At 39.1% G+C, this 25,149-nt stretch overlaps 2 protein-coding genes across 7 annotated transcripts in view; one reads left to right on the top strand and one right to left on the bottom strand.

Annotated features, from left to right (window-relative positions):
- The first annotated feature begins 6,670 nt into the window (after positions 1-6,670).
- On the top strand, positions 6,671-15,975 carry anp32a (acidic (leucine-rich) nuclear phosphoprotein 32 family, member A). Of its 2 annotated transcripts, none has more exons than XM_036584225.1 (7): positions 6,671-7,801; positions 11,362-11,511; positions 11,646-11,768; positions 12,939-13,137; positions 13,345-13,463; positions 13,616-13,670; positions 14,423-15,975. In XM_036584225.1, the coding sequence occupies exons 1-7, from the start codon at positions 7,748-7,750 to the stop codon at positions 14,482-14,484; spliced, it is 762 nt and encodes a 253-aa protein (XP_036440118.1). In that variant the 5' UTR covers positions 6,671-7,747; the 3' UTR covers positions 14,485-15,975. The 2 variants fall into 2 exon arrangements, with proteins under 2 accessions (XP_036440118.1, XP_036440117.1); XM_036584224.1 differs by having other exon boundaries at positions 6,677-7,801; positions 14,420-15,726.
- Positions 15,976-17,448: 1,473 nt separating this feature from the next.
- The window catches only part of coro2ba (coronin, actin binding protein, 2Ba), an 89,137-nt gene continuing 81,436 nt past the window's right edge, over positions 17,449-25,149 (bottom strand). For all 5 annotated transcript variants that reach the window (XM_036584223.1, XM_036584219.1, XM_036584221.1 and 2 more), the window contains 3 exons: positions 23,374-23,464; positions 21,442-21,581; positions 17,449-20,906 (listed from right to left, as the gene is read on the bottom strand). In XM_036584223.1, coding sequence (XP_036440116.1) covers positions 20,736-20,906; positions 21,442-21,581; positions 23,374-23,464 — 402 coding nt within the window. In that variant the 3' untranslated portion in view covers positions 17,449-20,735. The remainder of the gene's footprint in view (positions 20,907-21,441; positions 21,582-23,373; positions 23,465-25,149) is intronic.

Raw genomic sequence — 25,149 nt, 5'->3', positions numbered from 1 at the left:
GAATCCCCAATGACTGTTTTTTAGCTATATTATCCACTGTTGGGGTGCAGAAACCAGTATTTAAATTCCTATGTAGTGCACTACATGGGGAGCAGGGAACCATTTGAGATTCAGCCCCAGCGTGAGAAGGGGGGTGCCATTGGATTGGTACTAAATACGACTCGGTCATAATTTGGTGACCACAAAGTGTGTATAAAGTGAAGGTTTTTGCATCAAATAATGTCATGTTGTCGTATGTTTATTGTTATCTGACAAAAAGTTAAAAAGTTCATGAAATGACTGCAATATACAGCGATGGGCCACCAAACATTCTTCTCCTCTTTCAACGGTCCATGGTTGATTGGCAGCAACACCATATGCTAAAAGAACTACATTTCTTGGCAGAATACTTGTTTATGTTGATTATAATTAATAATAACAAATTATTTTCAGAAAAAGTGTGCATTTTATTATAGTTCATGTTGGTCGCTGTTTTTTATAAAAGCAATAAGCTACTTGAGACCATGTGTTACTGTGATTTTATCATATTTATATTCACATCGTGCCTAAGAAGAACTCCCTGCTTCTGTTTGACATGTTGTGTCACACTGATGTTCCACCTTAAACACTGCAGTTGAGCCCACTGCCTTTCATCAAAACACAGATAAACTAGCCAATAACTGATGAGTAGAATCTAATCCATGTGGTAGAGAAAGGTGAGCTGTATAAACCTTTTTCTCATTTTTATAAGGATATTGTTAGACTGCTGGATGTTTCAATTAATGTTTAAATTAATCCTAAAATATTTGGAGACAAGAAAGCATCATACTGTTAACATCCGTCTTTTATGAAAAGTGCTCAAAATCCCTGGAGTTCTCAGGCTGTTCACTGATTATAGTTCATAGTTTGTTTACATTTTGTCTTGACTAGCATTAACATTTCCAGTGTAGACATAATGAAAGGTTTCCGTTACAAGCAATGTTATTTTTTTCTTCGTGGACTGTATGGCAATAATCCACTCAAGGTCATGGAAATGTGATGTTATAATGCAGTGTTTTATGGGTGATCCGCCACTGTGGCAGGGTTTGTCAGAATAGCTGAGAAAATATTGTTTTGACAGTGTTTCCTTGATTGGCTGATATGTAACTTATGGTCTCACTAAATACATTTGTGGAGATAGAAACCATGTGGATCTACATGACTAAAAGATCACAGACCAGAGCAAAATCAAAGAAAACAGATCAGAAAGAAAGGTTTAATCAGTTATTCAAACAAAGCTCTGGTTAATCAGCACATGAAGCATCACAGTAAGCATGCCCTCAAACATGAAGCTCATAGAGTAAAACTTTCAATTTCAAACGCCTCATGGGTGCCAGGACAAAACTGCTGCACCATTTAAGGTGGAACGGAAAATTGGAATAAACTGGTGATTAAGTAGCAATCTCAGCATTGTGGTAAGGTGTGCAGTGATACTACCACTAACATTACTAAATAAACAATAATTGATAAACAAACACAAGGTTTACCTTTAAAAATGCTGTTTTCCAACTAAAATATAGCTACAAGGTCTGAGCTGAAGTAAGTCAAGACCTAGGGCTAACAACGTTAGCTGAGCTGTCAGACGATTAGCGTTTACTTGTCCGTTTCTCTTAAAGACATTAGACTAGCTGCCTCTACTTACTAAGATAGTTAAAGTGGAATATGCCAAGACTGAGAGAAATACGCCATTAACTGAGTTAAATTAACGATCGCATGAATCCTCTCTGGTTAAATATACCGCTGGCTTAGTGAATAACATTAAATCTGCCAGTGGCTAAGTAAAATACGGTATTAACTGAGGTAAATCTGCCAGTAGCTGAGTGAAAGATTTCAATAAACTAGCTGAGTGAAATCTGCCGGTGGCTGAGGTAAATAATCACTTGTAAACTGCACATGGGCTTTTAGTGACTTAAAACTTCAGACCTACTTAAAGGAACGGTCACAACAGCAAGTAAAGATCTGTGAATGAAAGAGAAGATAATGTTAGCATGTCCAGATCATTACTCCACTCATTGTTTGGGAGTCATTAAGGCTATTGTTATCATTATATAGTTGTGTGGAATCTCTCTGGAGTTGGTTAAGATATACTCCCATCAATATGAAGCAAGACAAGACTGAAAAACCACAATGAAACAACAATTTCTTTTAGCTCTTGCATTGTGAGTAATTGTAATGTAAACAAAGAACAAACCCTGTCAATATGGCGGAATGATCCCATAATTCAGCACGACATGACATACATTCCCATGCCTTATGCTGCACTCGGGTGCTCTTTGGAAAGTTGTATATTCCAGATGGTTAGCTAATAAATATGACCTCATTCCATTCAGGTGCTTGTTCATAGATACGCCCACCACATGGAGAAAAAAAGCATGTATATAATGTATTACATAGGGCATATATATAGAACAAAATACATTTCGGTTAATCTAGCAAATATTGAAAAAGCTAAGCTACACCCGATACTGTTACTGTGCTTTATGGCTCTTTCTGCAAAGCAGAAGGGTACTACTTGTGTGGCAGAACAAACCAACAATATTAAAGCATATATAATATGATGTTCAGGGCTTCTTTGCTTTACTTTAACCTATATTTGGCAGTACAGACATGTAAAAGCAAGAAAACACTGCTTGTAGTTGATAAATGCAAATCTCATAAAATAATACTTTCAAAGAATGAGTGTAAATAAGATTGAGAAAGAAAGGAAGCAAAGAAGGAATGAAGGATGAAAAAGGACCATGAAAAAGGAAGGTAGAAGGAAGGAAGGAAGAAACAAAGGAAAAAAAAGAAAGGAAGGAAAGAAAGATGATTGTGTACTTTCTCTCACAGACAATAACTATATTAAAGTAACCTTTTGTGGAGGTGTCATAAAATTCAAACCAGCTGCACAATCAGTTTATACACTGATATCAGTAAATGTCAGAATTTGAAATCTAAGCTATTCTCTATTTAAATGTATCCACATTACGTAGTTATATATTGTATTGTCACCAAATATAAAAAAAAAAACAAAAATGCATAAATAACTATTTCTGCAAGTGCAGAAATAAATTGCTAGAATCCAAAAACATTCCCTGTGATATCACTGCATGATTGTCATGTTACTGAATGAGGACGATGTAGATCACTGTCAATTAAGGCCATGCGTCACAAACACAAAACCGTGCAGTTTGCACTCTCCACTGAGCACAACTGTTCTGAGATGACCCATCAGCTCTAAAGGATGTGGTGATTGATTTTACGTGTCAGAATTTTGTATGTCATTTTGTCACATTCTCTTGCTGTTTGCATTTTCACTATCTGACTATTGGAATTTCCCCTTTCAACCACAAGCAACTTTTACTGTACACCAATACAAAACAATGGAAAAACAGCTGCCTGTCAAAAGTCAGTTTGAGTGTCTTGAAACTAAATAAAAGATGTTTATGGACTCACAAAAACATCGGTGATTTTCCTAAGTGTAGGGAAATGAATAAGTATGACAACTCTACTACTAACTCTAATCTAAAGGTCCAAGAAGCTCCAAAAGCAGAAATATGTAACAGTTCTTAGATAAATTAAAGTTTAAATTAACTACTATGACGTTCCAATTCATGCTGGCTACATTTCGGTGTCCTGAACTATGTGTGCTGTGAGCTCTCGAACTTTATCCCTTTATCTCCTTACTTAGAAAATGTGTTTAGTCAGTTAACTGCTGAGGCACATGGTTCTGGGCGTGGTGAGGTCTGATATGAGTCATGTCAGTTGTTGTATTAAAAAAACACCCTGTACGCACCACAAACCCAATCAAAGAAGGAAAGCACAGATCTATATTAAACATAGAGTCGTGCAACCAGTGAACTGACTATCTGTCTGGAGGTGCGACAGTTTTATTCAGCAGTTACAGATGTGTGAAAAAGGAACAACCAATGTGTCAAGTGTCTTAGCTAGGAGCTAGGCCACCGCAGACGGCAAGGACAGCTTCAATGCATTTTGGCATAGATTCTCTGGTCCTGCAGCAATCCTCCAAACGATATTCCTTCAAATGGTGTTTTCATGATGGGGATGGAGAATGCTGTGTAAGTGTTCATTGGGGTTGGGAGTTGTTGTGGTTTTTACACCACTGAACTCTCAAATGAGCGTCCATCTTTGTACTAAGTAGTTTATGCACTGCAAGCTTACTGTAAGATCCCTCTGTATGTAGATGTGGACGGACTGGTCTTGCCCACAGTCTGATCACGTTTTGCATTGACTTTCTCAGTCACTTGAGGAACAGTTGCTCTTCTGTTTTTCCATATGTGTTGCACTAATGCATGAGCATCATCATTATCATTATCATCATCATCATGTGCACTTCAGAGCACAATTTTCAACCCATGTTCACTAATATTTTTCCATAGATGTAAATGCAGAAATCACTTTAGTCACTGATCCTGTTTACCTTATTTTTTCAGGTGACCACTGTATTTGGTATTATGGCTGAAATATCTGCTTGGGGAGGGAGGTTGGAATAGCATTTGTGTTTCAGAACTAATCATGCAACATCAGTATTTGACCTCAGATAATGTTGTGGCTAAATGCAATCAAATTCTAACAGTGAAGTACCACCATCTAGTGTAAAGCCTTCGCTGAAGAGTAAAGACTCTTACTGCAGCAAAAAGGAGGCAAACTCCTTTTTAATCCCCTTTATTTCAGAGGGAAAAAAATCGACTGTGCGGCGCATAAATGGTCAGTTTTCTGGACGCGGATTAAGCCTTATTTTAGAATACAGAGCAGTGTCAACGGTAAATTGCCACTGGAAATTCTTTTCAGTCTGGGCTTAATCCTGGTCAGGGAAGCCCCTATTGTACCAAAGTCCATTGTAACCTATTTATCGATTTATGAACAGCGCCATCTAGCGACGATGCTGTGCAGTGCACGTTGCGACCGGAAGTATTATGTAACCACGAAGCACGAATCCTCAGTTTAAATTCACTGTTTCCTGCAAAGTATCTATATATGTTTGAGTATTTAAAGGGCATTATATTGTGAATATAATTTAGATATAATGTATGTGCAGCCAAATGCATTATCTATGGGCCTAACCCATTTAATATACATATATTTGATATATAATTACAGGTATAAATTAGTCCAAATGTATAGATTAATCTCAGGTCTATTATGCTTTTATTGCTTTCTCAAGTTGCCAACATGCAAAAGCATGCATTTTACTAGTACAGACATATATAGTCATATATACATCTTTTCCATGTTTTCCTTTTGAATGTGGTACATCATCCACACCCTGAATAGATTTACGCATAAAATACAAAACGCGCAATTTCTTGTATAACACTGCAACAAAAGGCGCTGGCCTTAAGATTGCATAGGCTGAATCACTGTCATGGTTTTTAGGGCGACACGTCATTAGGATATCCTTCGCATCGCTCTCGACGCTTCTGCAGATGCAGATGTTGCGTAGGTGCTCCCCAAGCAGAGCTGCTTTGCCATCAGATCTTTTGCGCTTGTGGGCCGGGCGCACAAACGTGTTTTACAGACGACGTTCGTCATATTCAAAACGGAGCGTCTTCTCATTTCTGAGGACAAAGGAGGGAAGGGTGGGGTGCTGGGGGTGGGTGCATTCCTTTATTCCGACTTGTAAACACGAAGCTAAAGTCAGCTTCTTGTTCGAATTCTCCCGTTCCACCTTATACGGTGCAGCAGTTACATTATAACGCCTCAGGCGCCCGAAGATAACTACTGCACCATTTAAGGTGGAACGGAAAGATTCGAACAAAAACTGACTTTGACAGCCTCATCTTGTGAACAACCTCACACGTTAATTCCGTGCCCAATCCATGACGTTTCAGCCTTTTCTAAATGTCCTGTCCGAAAAGACAATGCGTCCCTGCGCACAGTGCGCACGCAGCCTGCAAAACCCATAGCCGCTGCAAAGGGCGCTCACACACACAAGGCGTGAGACACACACACACACACACATAAACACACACTCGCGCGCGCACACACCCAGAGGACAAATGGTCTCCACTAATGCGCCAAGCGCGCTCTAAAGAGCTCGAGCTTTAGCTTGCTTGCGCGGGTTGGAACGAGTAGCCACATCGAGAGAAGACGACATTTTTTTTTTGACTTTGCTTCACAGGCAAAGAAATCCAAAATGGCCTGGTATGAACTGATCTCGAACAACAAGCAAGAGAAAAAATCATGATATAAACGCCAGAGTCGCCAGTGAAAATGCGCTCTCTCAGCCGGTGAGCTTGTGAAAGCGAGCATGCGCCACGCACTCGCTCTCCCGTGCCTTTTCTTTCTTTTTCTAAGGGGTAGAGGAGCGACACACAGAAATCACCACAATTGTAGGTAAAGTCTGCTACTTTTTGCTCATTTTAAGCATCAATAAATGGTTTTTCGATTGTTGGAATGCGTTGTTTTTTGCAGACAAGATGGCGCCGGGCAGTCAGGTGACCTTGTGTGAGTGTGTGTTGTTGTGTGCGTGCGCGCGCGCGCGCCTGTGTTTTCCCTCCTTACCAACAATACCCGCGGAAGTGAAGGGTTCCCTCCTTAAACGCTGTTGGCTGGTTTGAACTGTGTAGGGCGCATCGGGGGCTGCTGGTTGGAGCGAGCAGTGTAGCAGTGTAGCAGTCAAACGCATGTGACAAAGTGTTTTTTAAGAAGAAGAGGGGGTGGGGGTGCCGTAGTGCCACAGAGAGCTCATAAACACCAATAGTTTTAATAAGCAGGCAACTCTGATCACTAAGCTCAGTGTAACTAATATACTGCATTTCCAGCTCACAGTTCTCAGGACTATGTTGATTTGATCAGCCCGCGTCGAGGCTTAAGGCTGCTTGTGTTGACACCACAGTTGCAGTTTACGCCATGAGGATTTGATCAGCTCGGATAATAAGTTTATGACCACATGGGTAGAAGACATAAGTACTGATGCAAGTCTGTGTTTTATCTCGCTTTGCAATGTGTGTAGCTCTAAAGAAAGAGGACGTCTCCGAAAAGTGATCTGAGGTGGACTAGTTTAGTGAAACTGCTGCTTTAACCATTTCACCATTGTGCAGTGCTTAGGCTTGCAAGGGGGGAGGGGTTCTTTTATCCTTATGGTGGACCATATAGACCATATATCTGCTTTTGTGGTCTGTGAGGACTCATTTCTTTGGAAATATAGGTTAGGCGACTTGCGGCAAGTTGTTATGATCCGTTCACCTGCTTTGGTTCCATGAAGCAAATACTCAAGCATTCACATGACGCTGCGTTAATCCACTTTATTGCAAAATCGTATTCGGATCCCTGTGCCGATGATGTGTTTACGCTCTGTCAGGTTGATCTACTCGCACAGACCAAACTACGCCTTCGTTCAGTTTGCAGTCTCTGGCGCCTTCAACACTTCGGATGATTTTATCGCATAGATGTCACCCTAAAACAGCCTTACGGGGTCAACCAAACCCTCCCGGTAACCCCACCCAGTCTCAGCTCTGCCCCTCATTGGTCGAGCAGCTTGCTCTAGGCACGTTCACATTTTATTGGGCGACTTCTATTGGCTTGTGGTGACGACAATCCCACACCCAACTCCCACCTCCTGAGGCATCAAGTTTGGGAGACCGGGGCAGCTCTAGTTTGTAAAAGGGGCTATAGCTCAATGTGCAGCAGAGACTCCTAAGTCTTACTGGGTTCTGTTTTTTAAAAAAAGAAAAAAAATAATAAGAAAAAAAATAAGTAAGCCCGTCATTCACAATCGCCTCGCAAGATGGATATGAAGAAGAGAATTCATCTGGAGTTGCGAAACCGGACGCCGTCAGACGTAAGCAGCTCTTTTTGTATGACTATAGTAGAAGCTGGGAGATTTTTAGTGTAAAACGCGGTCAGGCTGTGAGCCGGGGGTCGACGGACAGCGCTGGATGTGCACGCGTCAAGTTCTAGTGTCTTGAATGAAAAGTTTTGAGGCGACTTCGTTATGGGGGGCTACAGCCCTGCTGAACGTCCAGCCCGCTGTGTTTACATGCGGAGTTTCACAGTTTCGTTGCTTTTCCCAACTTTTTTTTTTTTTTACCAAGAGGCGCTTTGATCGATGCCCCGGTAACACGCGTTATGCAGCTCGTGTATAAACAAGGGGAAAGAGGGGGAGAGAGAGAGAGAGAGAGAGAGAGAGAGTGTGAGAAGCCATATTTGTAACTTTAGTCCCGAACGCGCCCTTTTTCCTTCGCATCTCTACAGCGCTGCAAAAAAGTAGCCAAAATTAAAGCCTTTCCGTCTCTCACACCTTCAGCTTATTCATGTATGAATCTACAGCAGCGCTTGTCCGTTTCTGAGTGGCCTAACTTGTGGGACCAATTTGAATCGCTCTGTAGACATCTGACTGTCAGCCTTAATGACGACCTGATCAAGTCAACACATTCTGGGGATTTTTTTTTAAATTAGTATTATAAGTGGAATTTATCTAAATGATCTAATCTAACCGGGCTGCATCAAACCTGACCGCCTCCCTTTCAAACCTGTTCTTTTTTCCTTCTGCTTACACCATTCGGCTTTTATGTGTGATGATGTGGAGTGAACAACCACGCGATCGCCGTTCAGTTTTTGGTGTCGTCGCCTCTCCAGTTGCGTAAAAGGCGCCCAAACGCAATTAAAACTGCATTATGTCGACGATACCGATTGCAAAATGACGCGTAACGGCCACCAAAACGGCACTCGCGAATATATGATCGACGTTTTCGGTGAATCGTCAGCCTCCTCGTGTTCCCTGAAATGTGCACTTCGTTTTCAGTTCAGCCAGATGCCAAAAGTCCCTGACATTGTGCCTCTATAGCTACGTTTCCAAAAACAGCCCGTGCTGTAAATGTAATTAGACAAGTAACGTTAATAGCGGTCATTTTTCCCCCTCCAATCCAAGCACGCCCGGTCTGAAGGGGAAACGAATATGATCAGGCTGTTTTGAGACGCGTGGCTGGCTCTCCGTGTTATTTACACAGGGCTGAGTGTTTTATGCGAGGTCTCTACGCAACTCGGAGCGGCGCTGCTCTAGTTCACAGATCTAGGACAAGCCGCCATTTTAACCAGCAACAAAGGCGCACGGCGTTTAACCGAGCTATTTACCAGCACCGGGGTCCGAGCGACCTGATAAGGCTGCGGTTGGATGTGAGAAAGAACCGCTAGAAGCAGTTTCCTATTTTCGAAATCCGCTTTAATCGTGTGTCAGTAAAGTCCTTTAGGCTCGGTAACGTTAGCATTCAGGCTATCACGCGTTACCTGCCCCTCCTACTCCTCAAGTCTCCGCTCCGTGTATTCTTCGCACGAGGCTGAAGTTTGCTTAATATCCACCAGCTTCTTGTTCGAATTTTCCCGTTCCACCTTAAATGGTGCAGCAGTTACATCAGGCGCCGGAAATAACTGCTGCACAGTTTAAGGTGGAACTGGGAAATTCGAACAACAAGCTGACTTCAGCTGCGTTGTCTTCGGGCTCCCAGGACAACGTAATGCGCCGCAATTCGAGAGACTCGTAACCTGGCCCATGTTTACACACCCCACTCTATTTTATTAAACTCGCTTTTCTTTCGTTGTTGATATTAAAATACTCTGCTGCTGGAAGCGAAGCAGCGCCGCTCGTTGCGGAGTCAGCCATTTTGTTTCTGTTGGGGGGAAAACAGTGGGAGTCATAAAAATGTGGAGCTTGTTTTAGCGTTTGGATGTTCGTGCGGAAGACCGTTCCCGCCAGGTAGAGGACAGAAAGTCGCCTGTTGTTTCATTCGGTGTTTCTGGCAGCAGTGTGTCAAAATATCGATTTAGTATCTCGGGATAATTACGTTATTGTTTTCAAATAGACTTATGTTCCCCAGATGTGGCTTTAACAAGAACAATGACCAACGTACCTCGAATTATTGACCTTATGTTGAATTAATTATAGTTTTGGGATTTTGATAAAGTTATAAGTCGTCATTCATTAGCAGTCATTATTTTGACATAAGTCGGTATTTTGAGAAGATGAGTCATTATTTCGACATAGTATTTTGAGAAGATATGTTCGGACATGATTGTATTTAACCTATGAATACAGGAACCTAAATGCTAGCTAGGTGCAGTGACCTCATAGGTGGAATGATGCTCGATTAGTTTGGCCTACGTGTTAATGTTATATATTTCTTCAATGTATATTTGGCGTACGTTCACATTCTGTGACTGTGGCTATAAATTTTGACGTGGAATAGATGGCATAATTCTCAGATTTAAACACATTATCTAATCTGCCTATCCTTCTGGGTCGCGGGTGTGCTGGAGCCTGTCCCAGCGGTCATTGGGCAGAAGGCAGGAAACACCCTGGACAGGTCATTGTCTATTTGATTATATCATAAATATTGGACAGTATGCTTATAGCAGGTGTTGGGGAAAACTTAAGAGAATCTCGTTTAGTCCCACACCCTTACCACAAAGGGTTTTATATAGTGCCAAAGAAAAGGTTCAGTAGATAAGTCCTTTTGGGTGAAGTGTGTGTGTGTGTGTGTGTGTGTGTGTGTGTGTATGTATGTATGTGTATGTATGTGTATATATATAGAGAGAGAGAGAGAGAGGGAGAGAGAGGAGAGAGGGGGGGGGCAGAACCATTTATGCATTTAAAGGGCTCTTTTAGTTGTCAAAGTTATAAATATACAACTGTTACCTTTAGGAAAGAACCCTTGAAGAACCTATTTTTAAAGGGTGTAGACATTAAGTCATATTTGAAATGAGTGTGACTGTGAGCTATTTGTCCTATTCCTGAAATTCAGCTCCTGAGAAACAAAACAAGGTTTTCTCACTTTCAACAAAGTATCGCCTCACACATGACTTAATTCTAGTGTCTGACCCATCAAGCTTAGCTGAAAAATATTTGCATAAGGAAAGCGATCATCATTTTCTTTCATAACCGTGTAGAAGGAGACTTTATGCTTTCTTCATCTGTCTTCAGAAATGATTACAATGAAATACTTCTGTAAATCTCTTTTTTTTCTAATGGGAGTGTTGGAGAACATTCTGAAATAGATGACCCTTCATTAGTGCAATACTGAGATCTACTGTATTTCCTCTGAGACAAAGAGAAGTTGATCTTAAAGGCATTTTTTTTTTTTTGCTTTTGAGTTACCTTCAATGAAGTGCAGACACAGCATTTGCTGCCATTCATGCAAGCTACACTCTGAGTCAAAAGCTGGAAACAGCGGTGATGTGGCTCAATTTAAGCTTGCAACATGAACCCAGTGCTGCTCCACACAAAGCACCTCCTGCTTCATTGGGAGTTGCAGTGATGGAGACTGGTACAAAAGCTAAGCGCAAGCTCAAAAAATCATACGATTTTATTCCCTAACTCATGTGCCATGTCTTTTTTTTCCCTCTTAGGTGAAAGAACTTGTACTCGACAACTGTCGGTCAAATGAAGGCAAAATTGAAGGCCTTACAGATGAGTTTGAGGAACTGGAATTTTTAAGCACAATCAATGTAGGCTTAACTTCAGTCGCCAACTTACCCAAGCTCAACAAACTCAAAAAGGTATGGATATGTGTATATACACACACACACACACACACACACACACACACACACACACACACACACACACACTTTTTTCATATATATAATTTATTTTTTACTGTGTTTTTGAATAAAAAATTTGCTTACTATAGCTGGAGCTCAGCGATAACAGAATCTCAGGTGGTTTGGAGGTCTTGGCAGAGAAATGTCCCAACCTCACCCATCTCAACCTCAGTGGCAACAAAATCAAAGACCTCAGTACCATCGAACCCCTGGTGAGTCTTAAGGTTATGGAGGTGATGCGCTATGATGGAAACCAGATGTAATAGGCTACTCTGTGACTTTTGGAGTTGTGTGAGCACTGGGAAAGCAATTCATAGTCATAAGGAGAAGTTTGATTTCCACAAGGTACACCAAAAAATAAACATTACCTGTAACATTCCAGCAGCACCCGTCTTCATGTACCTACCATGTGGATATTGGCATTAGTGCCCTGTCCTGATCCTGTAAAAAAAGGTCATCAGACATAAGTTCCCACTTCTGTGTTAGATTCTGTCTTCCTTTCTTTTTGATATTTCTACACAAGGCTGACAATAACAGGGTTCTCCAACAGAGATGAGTTAAAGAATCCCGAAATAGTTTTACTTGGTGTTTGTCATTTAAAAGTGTACTAAGAGTACATTTAGTATCATTAGCAAGAAAGACTTTGGTTGGATGCATTCCAGGCACAGTCTTGAAATATGAGCAATACAAAAATAATTTAAAAATGTTCAGCTAAGTAATGTAAATGGAGCAAAATAATATAAGCCAAGCTCTGGTGTTTTAAAAAGGTTTATGAATCATGCAGTTAAATCAAAGTTTATTGCTGGTTTTCAGTGTATTTTATTTATTTGCACTATTTTAATGTTACACCATATGATGGCATAGTTGTAATATATGTTATGTACACTACTTTTCAAAAATTTGGGACCACTGTTCAAAAGTCTGGCATCAAATTCCAAATTTGTTTGAACATACATGTATAAAATTATTCTAATATGCAAGTCCTGTACAACAAGATGTGTCTAGAATGATGAGTAGAGATGTAAAAGGCTGTATAATTTTGAGCAATAATTTAAAAGTATATATACATCCAGAATTCTTCATATCTCGTAAGTGCTGATCAAATCTCTAGGTAGATGGAGTGACAAAAATGAACATAGAGATATTTCTAATATGATTGAATGACTTTGTTAATAGAATTCTTGAATATTGACTAATATGGGTAAAATACCCTTTAGCAAATCGTTTGGTACTATTGTATTATGAATTAGAATTTTATATAAAACAACAAATTGGTTAATATGACAAGTGATTCCAAGCTTTTGAAGGAATTAAAGTATAATATAAATATTTGAATTGATTTTGTTCTTCTAACTGGTGACACTTGCTTTATGTTTCAACAGAAAAAATTGGAAAGCCTCAAAAGTTTAGACTTGTTCAACTGCGAGGTGACAAACCTGAACGACTACAGAGAAAACGTCTTTAAGCTGCTGCCTCAGTTGACGTATCTTGATGGCTATGACAAAGAGGATAAAGAGGCACCTGACTCTGATGCAGAGGCCTATGTTGAGGGACTGGATGACGATGAAGATGATGAAGACGGTACTGGTTTTAACATGTATAACTCCTGTTAATATAAACTTCATTTGTACATACACACATGTCATACAGATATATATTCAGGTGTATGTCCAGATAGAGGAAAGTTTTCTGCAGACTTGGTTTCAAAGTGTGTTTCCTTTAACCACTTATCGCAAATTCTGAATGTCAGGACCTGTTAATAACACGACTGACTATTTGTGCCTGTAGAAGTAGAAGAGGAGGACTATGATGAAGATGCAGCCCCAGGAGATGAAGATGAAGAAGAGGGTGAGGATGAGGATGAGGAGGAAGGTGAAGAGGAAGAGGAAGAAGATGTCAGTGGAGAGGTGAATGCTGCATAAAATCAGCTCGGCAGAAATCCAGAACTTTTGTCTGCATGTTTGACGGCATATTTTAAAGAAAGGAGAGAGCTGTGAAATTGTTAATTGGAACGGAAGCTGTACCATTTTGTCTCACACAATTTTTTTTTATATCATAGGAAGAGGAGGAAGAAGACTTAAATGACGGAGAAGTTGATGATGAGGAAGACTATGGTAAGTGCATGATCTGTTTTAGCTGCAGCTGAAAATGATCAGAGCTTGTGTAGGACAGCTTATATTCAGTGCCTTATTTTTTTTTATAACATGTAAATTGCAGTATGTTGTTTGTTTGTTGGAGAATGTAGTTTGAATCTGAATGACCAATACTATGATGGAACTTTTTGTTTTAGCATATGAGTGACCATCAAGAACAATTTGAATATTTATTTATTTATTTATTTATTTATTTATTTATTTATTTGCACATTTAATCTGTATGTGGTGGTATGCAAAGTTTGGATGCCCCTGGGAAAATGTTTTATTGATTTTCTAAGTAAAAACAAGTTAACATATCCTCTATAGGGAATACACTTCTAAACATTTTAATGCCCATTTAGTGTTTATTTGCTAAAGTTAACATATTGGAAAATAAAATAAAACGTTCAATTTATGTTTTGTAAAATGTTGATGTTGATTTATGTTAAACGTGGTAAATAAATATAAATTGTGCCCTAGAATTTGGAGAAAAAAAGTGGAATGTTTTTTTTTTTTGTTTTGTTTTGTTTTTTTTTGTTTTTTTTCCCTCTTGTGGAGGGTGTGTTAAGTTATGTTTACTCAGAAAATCATCAAAACATGTAATTTGACATAACAAGTGGCTGCATGATTTTGTTTGGAATGATAATTTAAAACGGAGTGGGAGTGTTCTATATAAATATATATAGAAAATATGCAGATGAATTAAATGTTATTCCCTATTGTTTCAGAAGAGGAGAGGGGTCAGAAGAGGAAAAGGGAGCTGGATGAAGAAGGAGAGGAGGATGATGACTGAACATGCACTCTTGGGTCCCCTTTGTGATCTGACTGTTTTAACCCTCTATTTCTATGTCCTAATGTTGTTTTGCGGTGGTATGGGAAGGTATGCAAATGGTAGGGGTGGGTTAGTAAACAGACAAGAACACAGTTTAAATATTAGGGTTTTTGTTTTGTTTTGAATTTATTTTTTTGTTTTGTTTTTTGTTTTGTTTTTTTACCTTAGGTTTGAACCCCTTCTTTTTCTCCAAAACCTCTACAGATGGCTGGCAACACAGTAGTGGAAATTTCCTATTGTTAGAAAATTTGTAATTTTTATTTTCTCTTTACTGTTGATGCCTAAATGCTTATACAGATTGCTGGGTATGACTTATGTATTTAAAAGACAAAAAATACCAAAAACCTTTTAAAACAGCATGTCTGGCTCTATTTTAAAGTTGACTACTGGATTTCAAGAGCGAGCGTTTTCTTACCCACTTTTTTATCACATCTTTTATTTGTGTACATCGCGTCTCTTTAGTGTCGTCATCATCATGTGACGTGCTGTTCAGGCGTGGAGGAGACGTCGTAAGATCTGCTTGAACATGCACAGTACAACCTCTCAATGTGATTTATATTTTTATTTTATTTTTATTTTAATGTTTAGCGCTGAATGTCTGCCCTTGTCAAATGACTCCTAAACCCCTTCTCCTCCTCGCGTGGGTAGTTCAGAGGTTTCGTGTTCTTTGTAAATAATGACCAAATATATTTTTTTCTATTCCCTTTGATAATGGCAGACATTTTCACAATTAATCTCAGTTGTAACCATTAACTGTAATAAAATGAATGAAAACACATGCAGCTGTAACGTAATTTTGGGAATCGGTGTTCAAAAAGGAATGTACTGATTTCATGTTCACAGTGAACTGAGCATGTGATTTATCCATATAGGTCATTAGTTAGCACATTATTTAATGTGTGAATCTTGCGCAAGTGTTTATGGTCTCACCACTGATGAATTTTAGATTTCCATCAAATTCAGTCTCGTTGAAATTGTATTTGTAAGCTCAGGGAAAGGAAATTAGCTTGTATTTTTGTGACTTTTTTTCTTTTTTCTTTTTTTTTCTTTTTTTTGTGTCTGGATATTTTTGTAAATATTCAGAGATGCTATCAGTTATTTAAGCGAAAGGCATTCTGAGCTGTGTTTGGTGGTTCTAAATTCTACGCTTTTTTGTTTCTTTGTTTTTTATTATTAAAATCAAGAAATTTTAGATGTGACTGAGACAGAAGTCAACGTTCTTGTTGGAGCAGAGCTATTTTGAGGTGCCTTTGAGACAGTATTCATGAATGCTTCACTGCCTGTTGGTAACGAGGAGTGTTGCATGTTCTTTTTTTTCCCCCTCCCAGGTAGAATCTTTTCAGGAGTCTCCATGTGTCTGCCCTCTGAGACAAGCAGTTCAGACAGGTTGCACGTAATTACACTGATATCCCACAATGTGTGTCATTTCTGTTATTAAACCATGTCAAATGAGAGGCTAGTATTTTGCACTCAGTAAGAGGGATAATAACAAAACGAGGTCAGTATAATATTCCAGGAGCCTTCCTGCTGCATGGATATAGGTGAATTAAGCCCAGTTTTGGGCTGGTTGATGCTGATGTCACCAAGTGGAGAGTCTTGGTGCTGCATATGTATAAAAACCTTAAGATCCATTCCTTGTATCTGCTTGTTACAAGTATCAAAACACTTGTTGGTTAGTGTACATTTCAAACAGCCCCGCATTCCTTTTGATTGTCAACTGTAACAGAGGTGAAAATTTTCATCTGTGGTTAAAAGATTTGCATAAGAAGTGTACTTGCATATGTGCACTGCTCTAGTACTACATGTTCACCTATAGCCCAGTTGGCTATCTTGGCCAACTTTCTATATATCAGTAAGTCAAGTGCAGCACAGAATGCTAATTATACATTAGCCAGAGGTGGATACTGTAGCCTCAACCCATGCCCAAGTAAAAGTGTTACTCAGCAAAGCTAGGTTTGAGAGTACCAAGTGCAAAAGTACAGAGTAATTTCAAGAACTACAGCAGAACTTCTTGGCACATCCAGCCTCTATCAGTGTAGGAACTGAAGCTTGTTAGGTACTTTTTGGGGATCTTTTTGCCTGAAATGACCTGAAGCACCAAAGTGAGAGGTTTGAGCATAATAAAGCTGTACATGTGCTAAAACAGCAGAATAGAATGAAATCAAACCCCCAAAAAGAAATAGGAAACTCAATGTGAGGGGCTGAAGGGTGACTAAGTAGAAAGTAGATTACTTTCTTCACAAAAATAGAAAAGTGGAAACCCCCCATTAAATGATCACAGGCCTACTCACCAGCCATTCTGTCAAGTACACCTACCATACATGTGCCTTTCTAGTATTAGAGTTACTGATTATAGCCCAACTGTTGCTTCACAAAAGCCCCCCCTACTTTGTCCAACAATGGTAAAAGACCACCGCTGACCATTTATTATTTGGGTGTTGGACCATTCACAGCAAGACAGTGATACCAAAATGGCAGTGGCATGTTAGTGTATGCTGCAGTAGTGTGACTATATCAGGCATGCCAGTGTTCCTGGGGTATTTATACACGTCACTGCTGGGTTAAGAATAGTCCACCAACCACAAATATCCAGCCAACAGTGGTCCTGTGGTCAGAAACTGACCACTCACTAAGGGCTAGGGGATGATTAACATAAACTGTGCATGTAAAAGAAAGGATACACCTGGCCTGTGATGTTCCTTTTACATTGGTGGATGGAGCAGAGCGGGGTTAATAAGTTGTGCAGCAATAAATAGATGGGCTACAGTAACTGTAGACCTACAATGTGCACCTAATAAACTGTAGGAGTAAATGTGTTAGCCTTTCAAAATACTGTAGAAAGGACAAATCCATCAAAATTACTGAAAAAGGAGATAAATGTGTTGGTATGTACGTGCTCAAGGAGAAATAAGTCAAGACCTCAAAGAGGGTTAGACTTGTTTTATGAGACAAATTATATAGCTTGAAGAATCTATTTCTAATGTAATAGTAACAGCAAGAGGATGGTATACTCCCATAGTCCTCAGCCATCCTGTTTTCTGTGCCGGTCCAGAGATTTGAAGCTGCAGATGTGGATCTGGCTATGAAGGAAGTGATTAGTACAGGTTACAGCTGAGACATTTGACAACAAAGTCACACACTGCTCACATACTGAGAAATACCTTTTAGTTATATCAGTTGGTTCTCCACTGGACATTCAGTTCACTTTTCAGTGCTTCTCAAGTCACTCCTGCAGTGTTGCTACTAAAGATAAAGACTCTGACAGAAATATCTAGCAGGGAGCTTTGCTTGCAGGTCATTATCAGCATGAATATGGTCACCGGAGGTCATTATGGCAACTTAAATGCCAGTTGTTAGTGTAGCTTATTACTCACATTAGTTCACCTTTTGAAATATCAAAAAAGACACTGATTAACTTGCATAAAATGCAATTCAATTCTAAGATACAGCAATTAAAGGAGAAAATCCACAGATTTTTCTGAAGTTATACATAATTCAACCGTTGAGATGTAAACAAAGAGTGTTTTGATGTGGCATGGTGCATTGTAGAGAAACACTTTTCACCATTCTGATTTGTCTTACAGTGGTGGGGATAGGAACCAGGGGTCACAATGTCTACAACATGAATATAGCCATTTTGTTTACTATCCAAAATGGCCAGTGGACAGACACGTCTTCTGAGGTTTCATACGTAATGTTGAAAATGGGAAAATCTGAAAAAAAACCTTTTTGGGTACCATTCCATCTTATAACGCCCTGCAGGTACCTCTCCACCATGGATGTATTTTCTAAAAATACATTTTAGGCCAAAATCTTATCTCACCTATTGTAAAATGGTATCTCGAACATCAGACAAACTTTCTGTTGTCCTATAATGTAATAGCTTTCTGTAATGTAGCTTTCAGTAGCATTACATTCTTCGGATGTCCAGTTCCTATCACCACCACTTTGAACAATTCTGAACAAGCAAGAGTCCCTACAACTGTGCATTTCACATCAAGCCACTCTGAATGACTTTGCTTACAATAGTTTAATTATGCAGTGGAGTTCCTCAATTATGTGTCAGAAAGTCAAAGTACAGTTAGAGCAAAACTAGTAGAGTCCCTTCATACTTTGATGAAACAATAGAAACATCCCAAAGATGCACTTGTCAAAAGGATGCTTGGGTCAATAAGCAATTCCAGATGGTATGAGTAGATTTAAAACTGCCCTGCTGTATAGCCTACATTAAACACAATCCTAAAAATGAAGCATCACATTTACTTCAACTTACTGTGGCCTCTAGAGTAAAATAGTCCACCATGCTGAACACTCATTCCTTCCTCTTACTTTTCTCTTCAGACTTCTGTTTGCAACAAGCAGTGCCCTAAAACACTTTTATTGCTACCACTTTGTTTACTGGGATTCATTGGGGGACCGTACAATTCATGCGTTTCAGATTAGATGGTGTTACTTTGCATAAGAAGGTGATTATACTTCTCAAAGCTCATTTTAGAGACTTTCAAACACGTTCAGTTCAACACTCTTCAACTTTGTACAATTAATGTGATGTTGGCTGTATTCTAACTGAGTTCCTACATTGTGGCTTTATTGTGCTGAATGTATTCTACACGAACTTGGCACTGCTATACAGTCAAAAACAGTCCTGAACCTCCTTTCGACATTCCAGTTAAAGATACAATAAGCAGATTTTATGTTTCGCATATCAGTTGCTCCTTGGTTGCAACAACAGAATAGCGAGTCATTTTAAGTTGCAACTCTTTCTTAGCCAGTATGAGACCATAGCACACTGCCTAGCAACTTTTAGATATTCAAGGACAATTTCACAGCTTTTAAGTAAATCAGAATTATTGTACCTTAAAAGGAATCGTTTGGTTAAAAAAATGTAATTTACAACATTTTCCACAGATGTACTGTAGCCAGTGTTTGTGGTTCAAATTGTGTTTATTAAATCTAGAGCTAGCGCCAAAAGGCTAATGTTGCTATTAAACACTGAAAGTCAATAGTCACCTTAATCTTTTCTGTAAATACATCCTCAAAACTTCTCTTAACTTGCTCAAGTTTCGCAGACTTATAGGTGTACACATGATGATTTACTGGGAGCTATAAAAATGAACAAAACTTCACCGTATAGCTGAACACTGTGGGCTATCAGAAATTGCGAAACTAATATGCTTGCATTTTTTAGTTTACAGTATGTCATGCTGTGTCCTAAACCAAATCCACAAGTCTGCATGATCTTAATGAAGACCTGGCCACAGTTCGAGTGAGTTGAGAGAAGTTTTGGGTATGTTTTTACGAAAAAGATTTGGGTGACTATTGACTTCTAGTGTTCGTTAACAACATCAGTACCATAGCTCTAGCGCAAAAGAAAAATTGAGACACCAAACATGTCTTGGCTGAAAGACCACATCTGGGGTAAGTAAAAAAAAATGTGTAAATTAGATTTTTTGCCAAACCATTTCTTTAAAATATGATGAAAATGACAAGACAGGTGAAGTGAGTTTATAAGACATATTTGGTAACTAGCTCTACATCTGTGGTTATAAAGATGAGATGAGTGCCATTAATCAGAATGACTAATTGCAGAAAACATATAACAAAATAAATAATTACAATTAGAAATTCATAAAAAGAAAACACCAAAAGTAGATGATAACACAGTTAATGGCTTGTATCAAATCATCTATCAAAGCCATTCCAATCCAGCGCTGCGAGTCTGGCAGCTGACACATTCGAAAGAGAGAAGAAATAGGAAAAAATGTGAGAGAGAGTATGTGTGAAAATGAGAGAATACAATTAATAGATAATTAATAAAGAACTAAGGAAGAAAGAAGCCCTGCATGTGTATTATACATAACTTATTTCATGTCTCGTCCCTTTAAACTACTTTCCCTGTCGTTTGTATGTATACATGAGCTTTGTATCCATAGTGCCGGTCAAATGGCAGTCAACGTAGGCCATAGGTGTGAGGAGGTTTTAGTGAGGGACTGACCAATGCCCCAGTAAAGTCTCATGCTGGCACAGCAATAAAGGCATCAACAGTTGGGGTCAGGGCAAGACGCTGCTCAGTGGGGGACAAACGCTCTGCATTGTGTAATAGGGATGAGGGATACCAGGGTGTAGGAGTGGGGGGACCGTGTGGAAATTCAGCATTGCTGGGGGTCCAATGTGTGTGTTTCAACCAGAAGAACCAGCGGCCTGCGCCCAGGTCACATGCTGTTGTCGTCATTGTTGTTGTTGTTGTTGCGGTTGTTGATGTTTGGACTGTTTCTCAGGTTATTTAGCTCTAGCTCGAGCTGTCGGATTTTAATGTCCTTCTGAGAGAGCTCGTCTTTCAGCCGCCGCAGCTCGTCCTGCTGCCTGAAGAACATCCGCAAGAGCTGCAGAGCGGAATATAGTGGGTGATTACAAAGAGACATTTAAATGGGCATTCTTTAAAGAGGTTCTTTAAAGGAGCATTCCGGCCTAGAACTAGCATTCAACATGCTATTTGTTATGTTATGTAATATTTCATTGGTTTTGTTCTCTCACTACAATACCCATGTGTTACGCAAATGCAGCACACACTGAGGATAATAAATACACCTGCTAGCTTGCAGTAGTTATTTAGCACTAACTTTGACTGTCAACTTTGTGGTCAAACTCCTTTCTTTCTTTTAAAAATCTACTTTCACCTTCAAGATACATCATCAGAAGAGGACTTTCCGAATCTTCAAACAATGAAATCTCATTTTAGAGACCACTGCAGAACTACAAATATAGCAATGTTTGCATTTTTTATTTTGGCCAGAGTGCCCCTTTAAGGGGTTAACCCTCACAGAGCCTATATACATACACACTCCCACACATTGCAGTGCCTTTTCATTATAGGAATGTAATTAGCCTTATTAATTTCATTCATGCAGAGCGCATCACCTCGTTCTCTGTGCGGGGAGGCACATTTTCCAGTAGGTCAATCCCATTCACCACCACACTCTTCTTCTCTTTCACTGGGGCCTTGAATACCAGCTTGCTAGGTCTGCTGTAGCCCTCCTTCAGAGACATTAGCACCGGCCCTGCAGTCGGACATACATATCACCACTCCTGATCATGTGTAAAGCAACAATTCACACAATTTCAGTCTTACCCCAAATATAGTCATTCAGTCAAGACATATTTGATCTCTGAAGTTAGCTTTGTTAGTTTTAGATTAAATCTACGAAACAAGTCTGGCTAACAAGTTAGCGTTCTGTCAAATGCATGTCTGTTTAATCACATATTTGCCTCAAACCATATCTATTTTTTTAAGGATTCTCAAATAAACTTGCTGACATGGTTTCTTAAACTGATGACTGATGACTGTCTAAAAATGGACAAAAGTGTGTTTGTAGCTAAAAACAACAGCAGCAGCCATCTTGAAGCCTGAATGTCTGACTGTGCAAATGGGCAGCTTCTATTACTTGTTTGCTACATTAGCTACATTAGCCTCATGGCCCCCAGTGCAAAACTAAAGAAGTGCATTTCAGATACGAAACATGTCTTGGTTGCTAGATTTACTAGTTCCAGTAATTTCGGATTACCCGGCCCTTTATTAAACCTAGTCTTGTACTAAATTGCAGTATTAATGGTGAATCATCATTGGAAATGCTAGGCTTAGGCTTCATCTGGGTCTGGGTTATTGGACCATAATCTTCAGAAATATGAGGAGCCCATGACATAAAGATTGCTCATCACAAGGACTTAAAGGGAAATTTCACTAGTTTTGCAAAACTGCTATATAAATCTGTTGTTGAATCAAAGTCATTCAGTAAACAAAGTCATTCAGAGTGCTCAGATGAACTTTGTGAAATGGGTTATTGTAGAGACACTTACCATTTCAGACTTTTTACAGTGGTGATAAGAACCAGGGGTCATTATGTTTACCATGCAAATTGTAGCAATTTTATTAACTATCCAAAATGTCCACCATTCTGAGTTTTTATTTGAGTAGATTCATAACCATCTCAACTTTCTGTGAGGGAGCTTTTAAAGGCATTAACCTTTTCAACTCCTTGAGACCACCAGTGGTTCCAAAACACACTTCGTCATATTCTTCATAACTTTCATATTCCATAAGCTACATTCAAAAGGAGGGTGTCATATGAGAGCTGTAACTGTCTTCTTTCCAGTCAAATAGATGGATAATGTAATTTTAAACCCTTATAATAAAAGAAGCTGAACTCACAATTTTTTTTGTCTACTGAAAGTCGACCCATTTTTCCACAAATCTGGGGTATAAACTCTAAACAGATGGTGTCTCTTCAGTGATATACTCTGTAAAAATGATTTTTATGAAATAATACAAAGAGCGTCTAAGAGTTTTGGCTTTCAGCAGTAAATTGTAAGCATATAGCAATATGTGTATGATCATAAAACACATGTTCTGTTAATTTGAGGGGAGCTTTAAAAATAAATAAATGAATAAATAAAATAAAAATTTACATTTATTTCACACAGTTACTGAATAATTTGCCTTACGATTTGGTCATGTAAATTCAGATGGACAAACCAAAATATACCCTGGTCAATAAGAGGTTTACTCTTCAGACATCTGGTTCCTATCACCACCACTGTGAACAATTCTGATTCTATAAGATTCTTTAGAATGGACCATTTCACATCAAACCACTCTGAACATCTTTGTTTAATAATTAAACTCTGAACAACTCTCTTAATAATTAAATCATGCAGCACAGTGTGCCTTCAAATAGACTGTTAAAGAACTTCAGATCACAGTGTGTTTTTATCCCTGATTACTTTTGCTACCTACAAGTCATGCAGGGCGATACTCCGAAGATTTGCAGTTGTAAACGAGCGTGAAAGCTTTACCTCGATTAATGCCGCTGAGCCACTCGTCTGCAGAGAGTGCAGGTTCTGTTCCTGGAGTCATGGGGTAGATGTCCTCCTGATACGTCTCCGACTGCAAACAGCACACTCTAACTTAAAACATGCCTGCACTCAGAAAGCTTAGAACTGGCTCTTGTACTTTTTTATTTGATATATAATAATTTGATATTAATTAAATTGACTCATTTTTAAAACGTAAACTGTAACAGCATTGAAAGAATGTAATTATCCCAAACGTTACATCAGCCAAAGTCAATCAAGTCAAATAAAGAAGAATGAATTGTGTATATTAGGCTTGTCTTTTACCTTGTTTTACTCACCATCTGTGTGTGTCTTTCCTCCTAGGCTATCTGCTTTATCATGCTCCCTGTTGCTGAGTGTGGTTCTAGACTAACAGGGCACTACAGTGTTCACTTTTAAACCAACTCTAGTAAGATAAGTTAGACCAACATAAGTCAAATCAACACTAGTAAATCGTTTAGTAAGTTTAACGAACTTGAATGAGTTGAGTTGGAAATTTGATAGTGGATTAACTTTGGTAATTTAAATATATTAAGTTGGATCAACAGAACTGTCTTAATTTGAAGGAAAGCCACTTAATTGTGTAGAAATAATGTCCATTTTTTTAGCTAAAGAATGTTTTTTTGAGTATGTAAATATGTGTCATTAACCTTTACATAGTGCAGAGTTCAATGGCTTTCTCTCAAGCCAGTTGGAACAGCTGACAAATTAATATATCACAGAACAATTACATTTTCAGTGAATGCTACCGCTTCTCTCTAAGATCTATCGAGTTTTCACAGAGAAGGTCATGGTGCAATGACACTCCGCTAGGTGCTAAAACGTGATGATTTTCCTCCTGGAGCGGAGGACGTGATAAGGCCTAAGAGGACACATTTCAGCGCAGTGGGTAGGCTATATTTATTCCTAGCTGCTTTTGAATCTGTGCAGTAATAAGACAGGTTACCACTCCCTGATGAATGTGAATGTGTTTGTGTGCATGTGTGAGATGAGCGTTACCCTAACATTAGCATCTCTGCATGTGTAATGATCAGAGAGTGAGACAGGCTCTCAGAGTCAGAGTAATTACATAGCAAGTGCTTGTTCCTTGCGCTAATGCAAACAGGCATAGCATAGCATTCATAGCCTACCCTGTATGCTCCTATGAGGTGTCAGGCATTTACACTCCAGCCAACATGTTCAGAAGTGGGTGATTTTACTCTGTTACAGCAGATGAAGGGCCAGCTAAAGGTAGATTTAAGGTAAATATGATGCTTAGTAGTGCTTACTGCTAGCAATCAACGAGTCTTGTGTGGTCTGGAGGGCCAAGGTAATACAGATGCACTCATTCTAAACAGGAAGAAAGGACTACATGATTTTTTTCCACACAAAATTCACCAGACATATGGCAGATCCCTAACCTTGTTAATGAACTAAATAATACTATATGATCTGTGGATAAGTAAGATATACAGCAACAAGCTGTAATTTCATTTGGAGGCATGTGCTTTGATGTTGACCTCTTGAATCTTGAGATTTTTATTATTCAGTTATCAAAGGGGCCACATTTGTCTTGTATTTTATTTTTCCCCCTGAGGTCCACTTATGATATTTGTGTTGTAATTCATTTTTACATGGCCATTGTCCAACCTCTCTTTGCTTTAAATAAAACAGTTTATTACTGTCCCCTGAAGGTTGATACAGTGATATGCAAAAGTTTAAAAACCCCCAGTCAAATTACAAATTTTAACATGTTGG

This window comes from Colossoma macropomum, unplaced genomic scaffold (assembly GCF_904425465.1).
Source record: "Colossoma macropomum unplaced genomic scaffold, Colossoma_macropomum, whole genome shotgun sequence".
Taxonomy (NCBI): domain Eukaryota; kingdom Metazoa; phylum Chordata; class Actinopteri; order Characiformes; family Serrasalmidae; genus Colossoma; species Colossoma macropomum.
The sequence above is the reverse complement of the archived record's forward strand: the minus strand, read 5'-3'. Positions and strand labels throughout refer to the sequence as shown.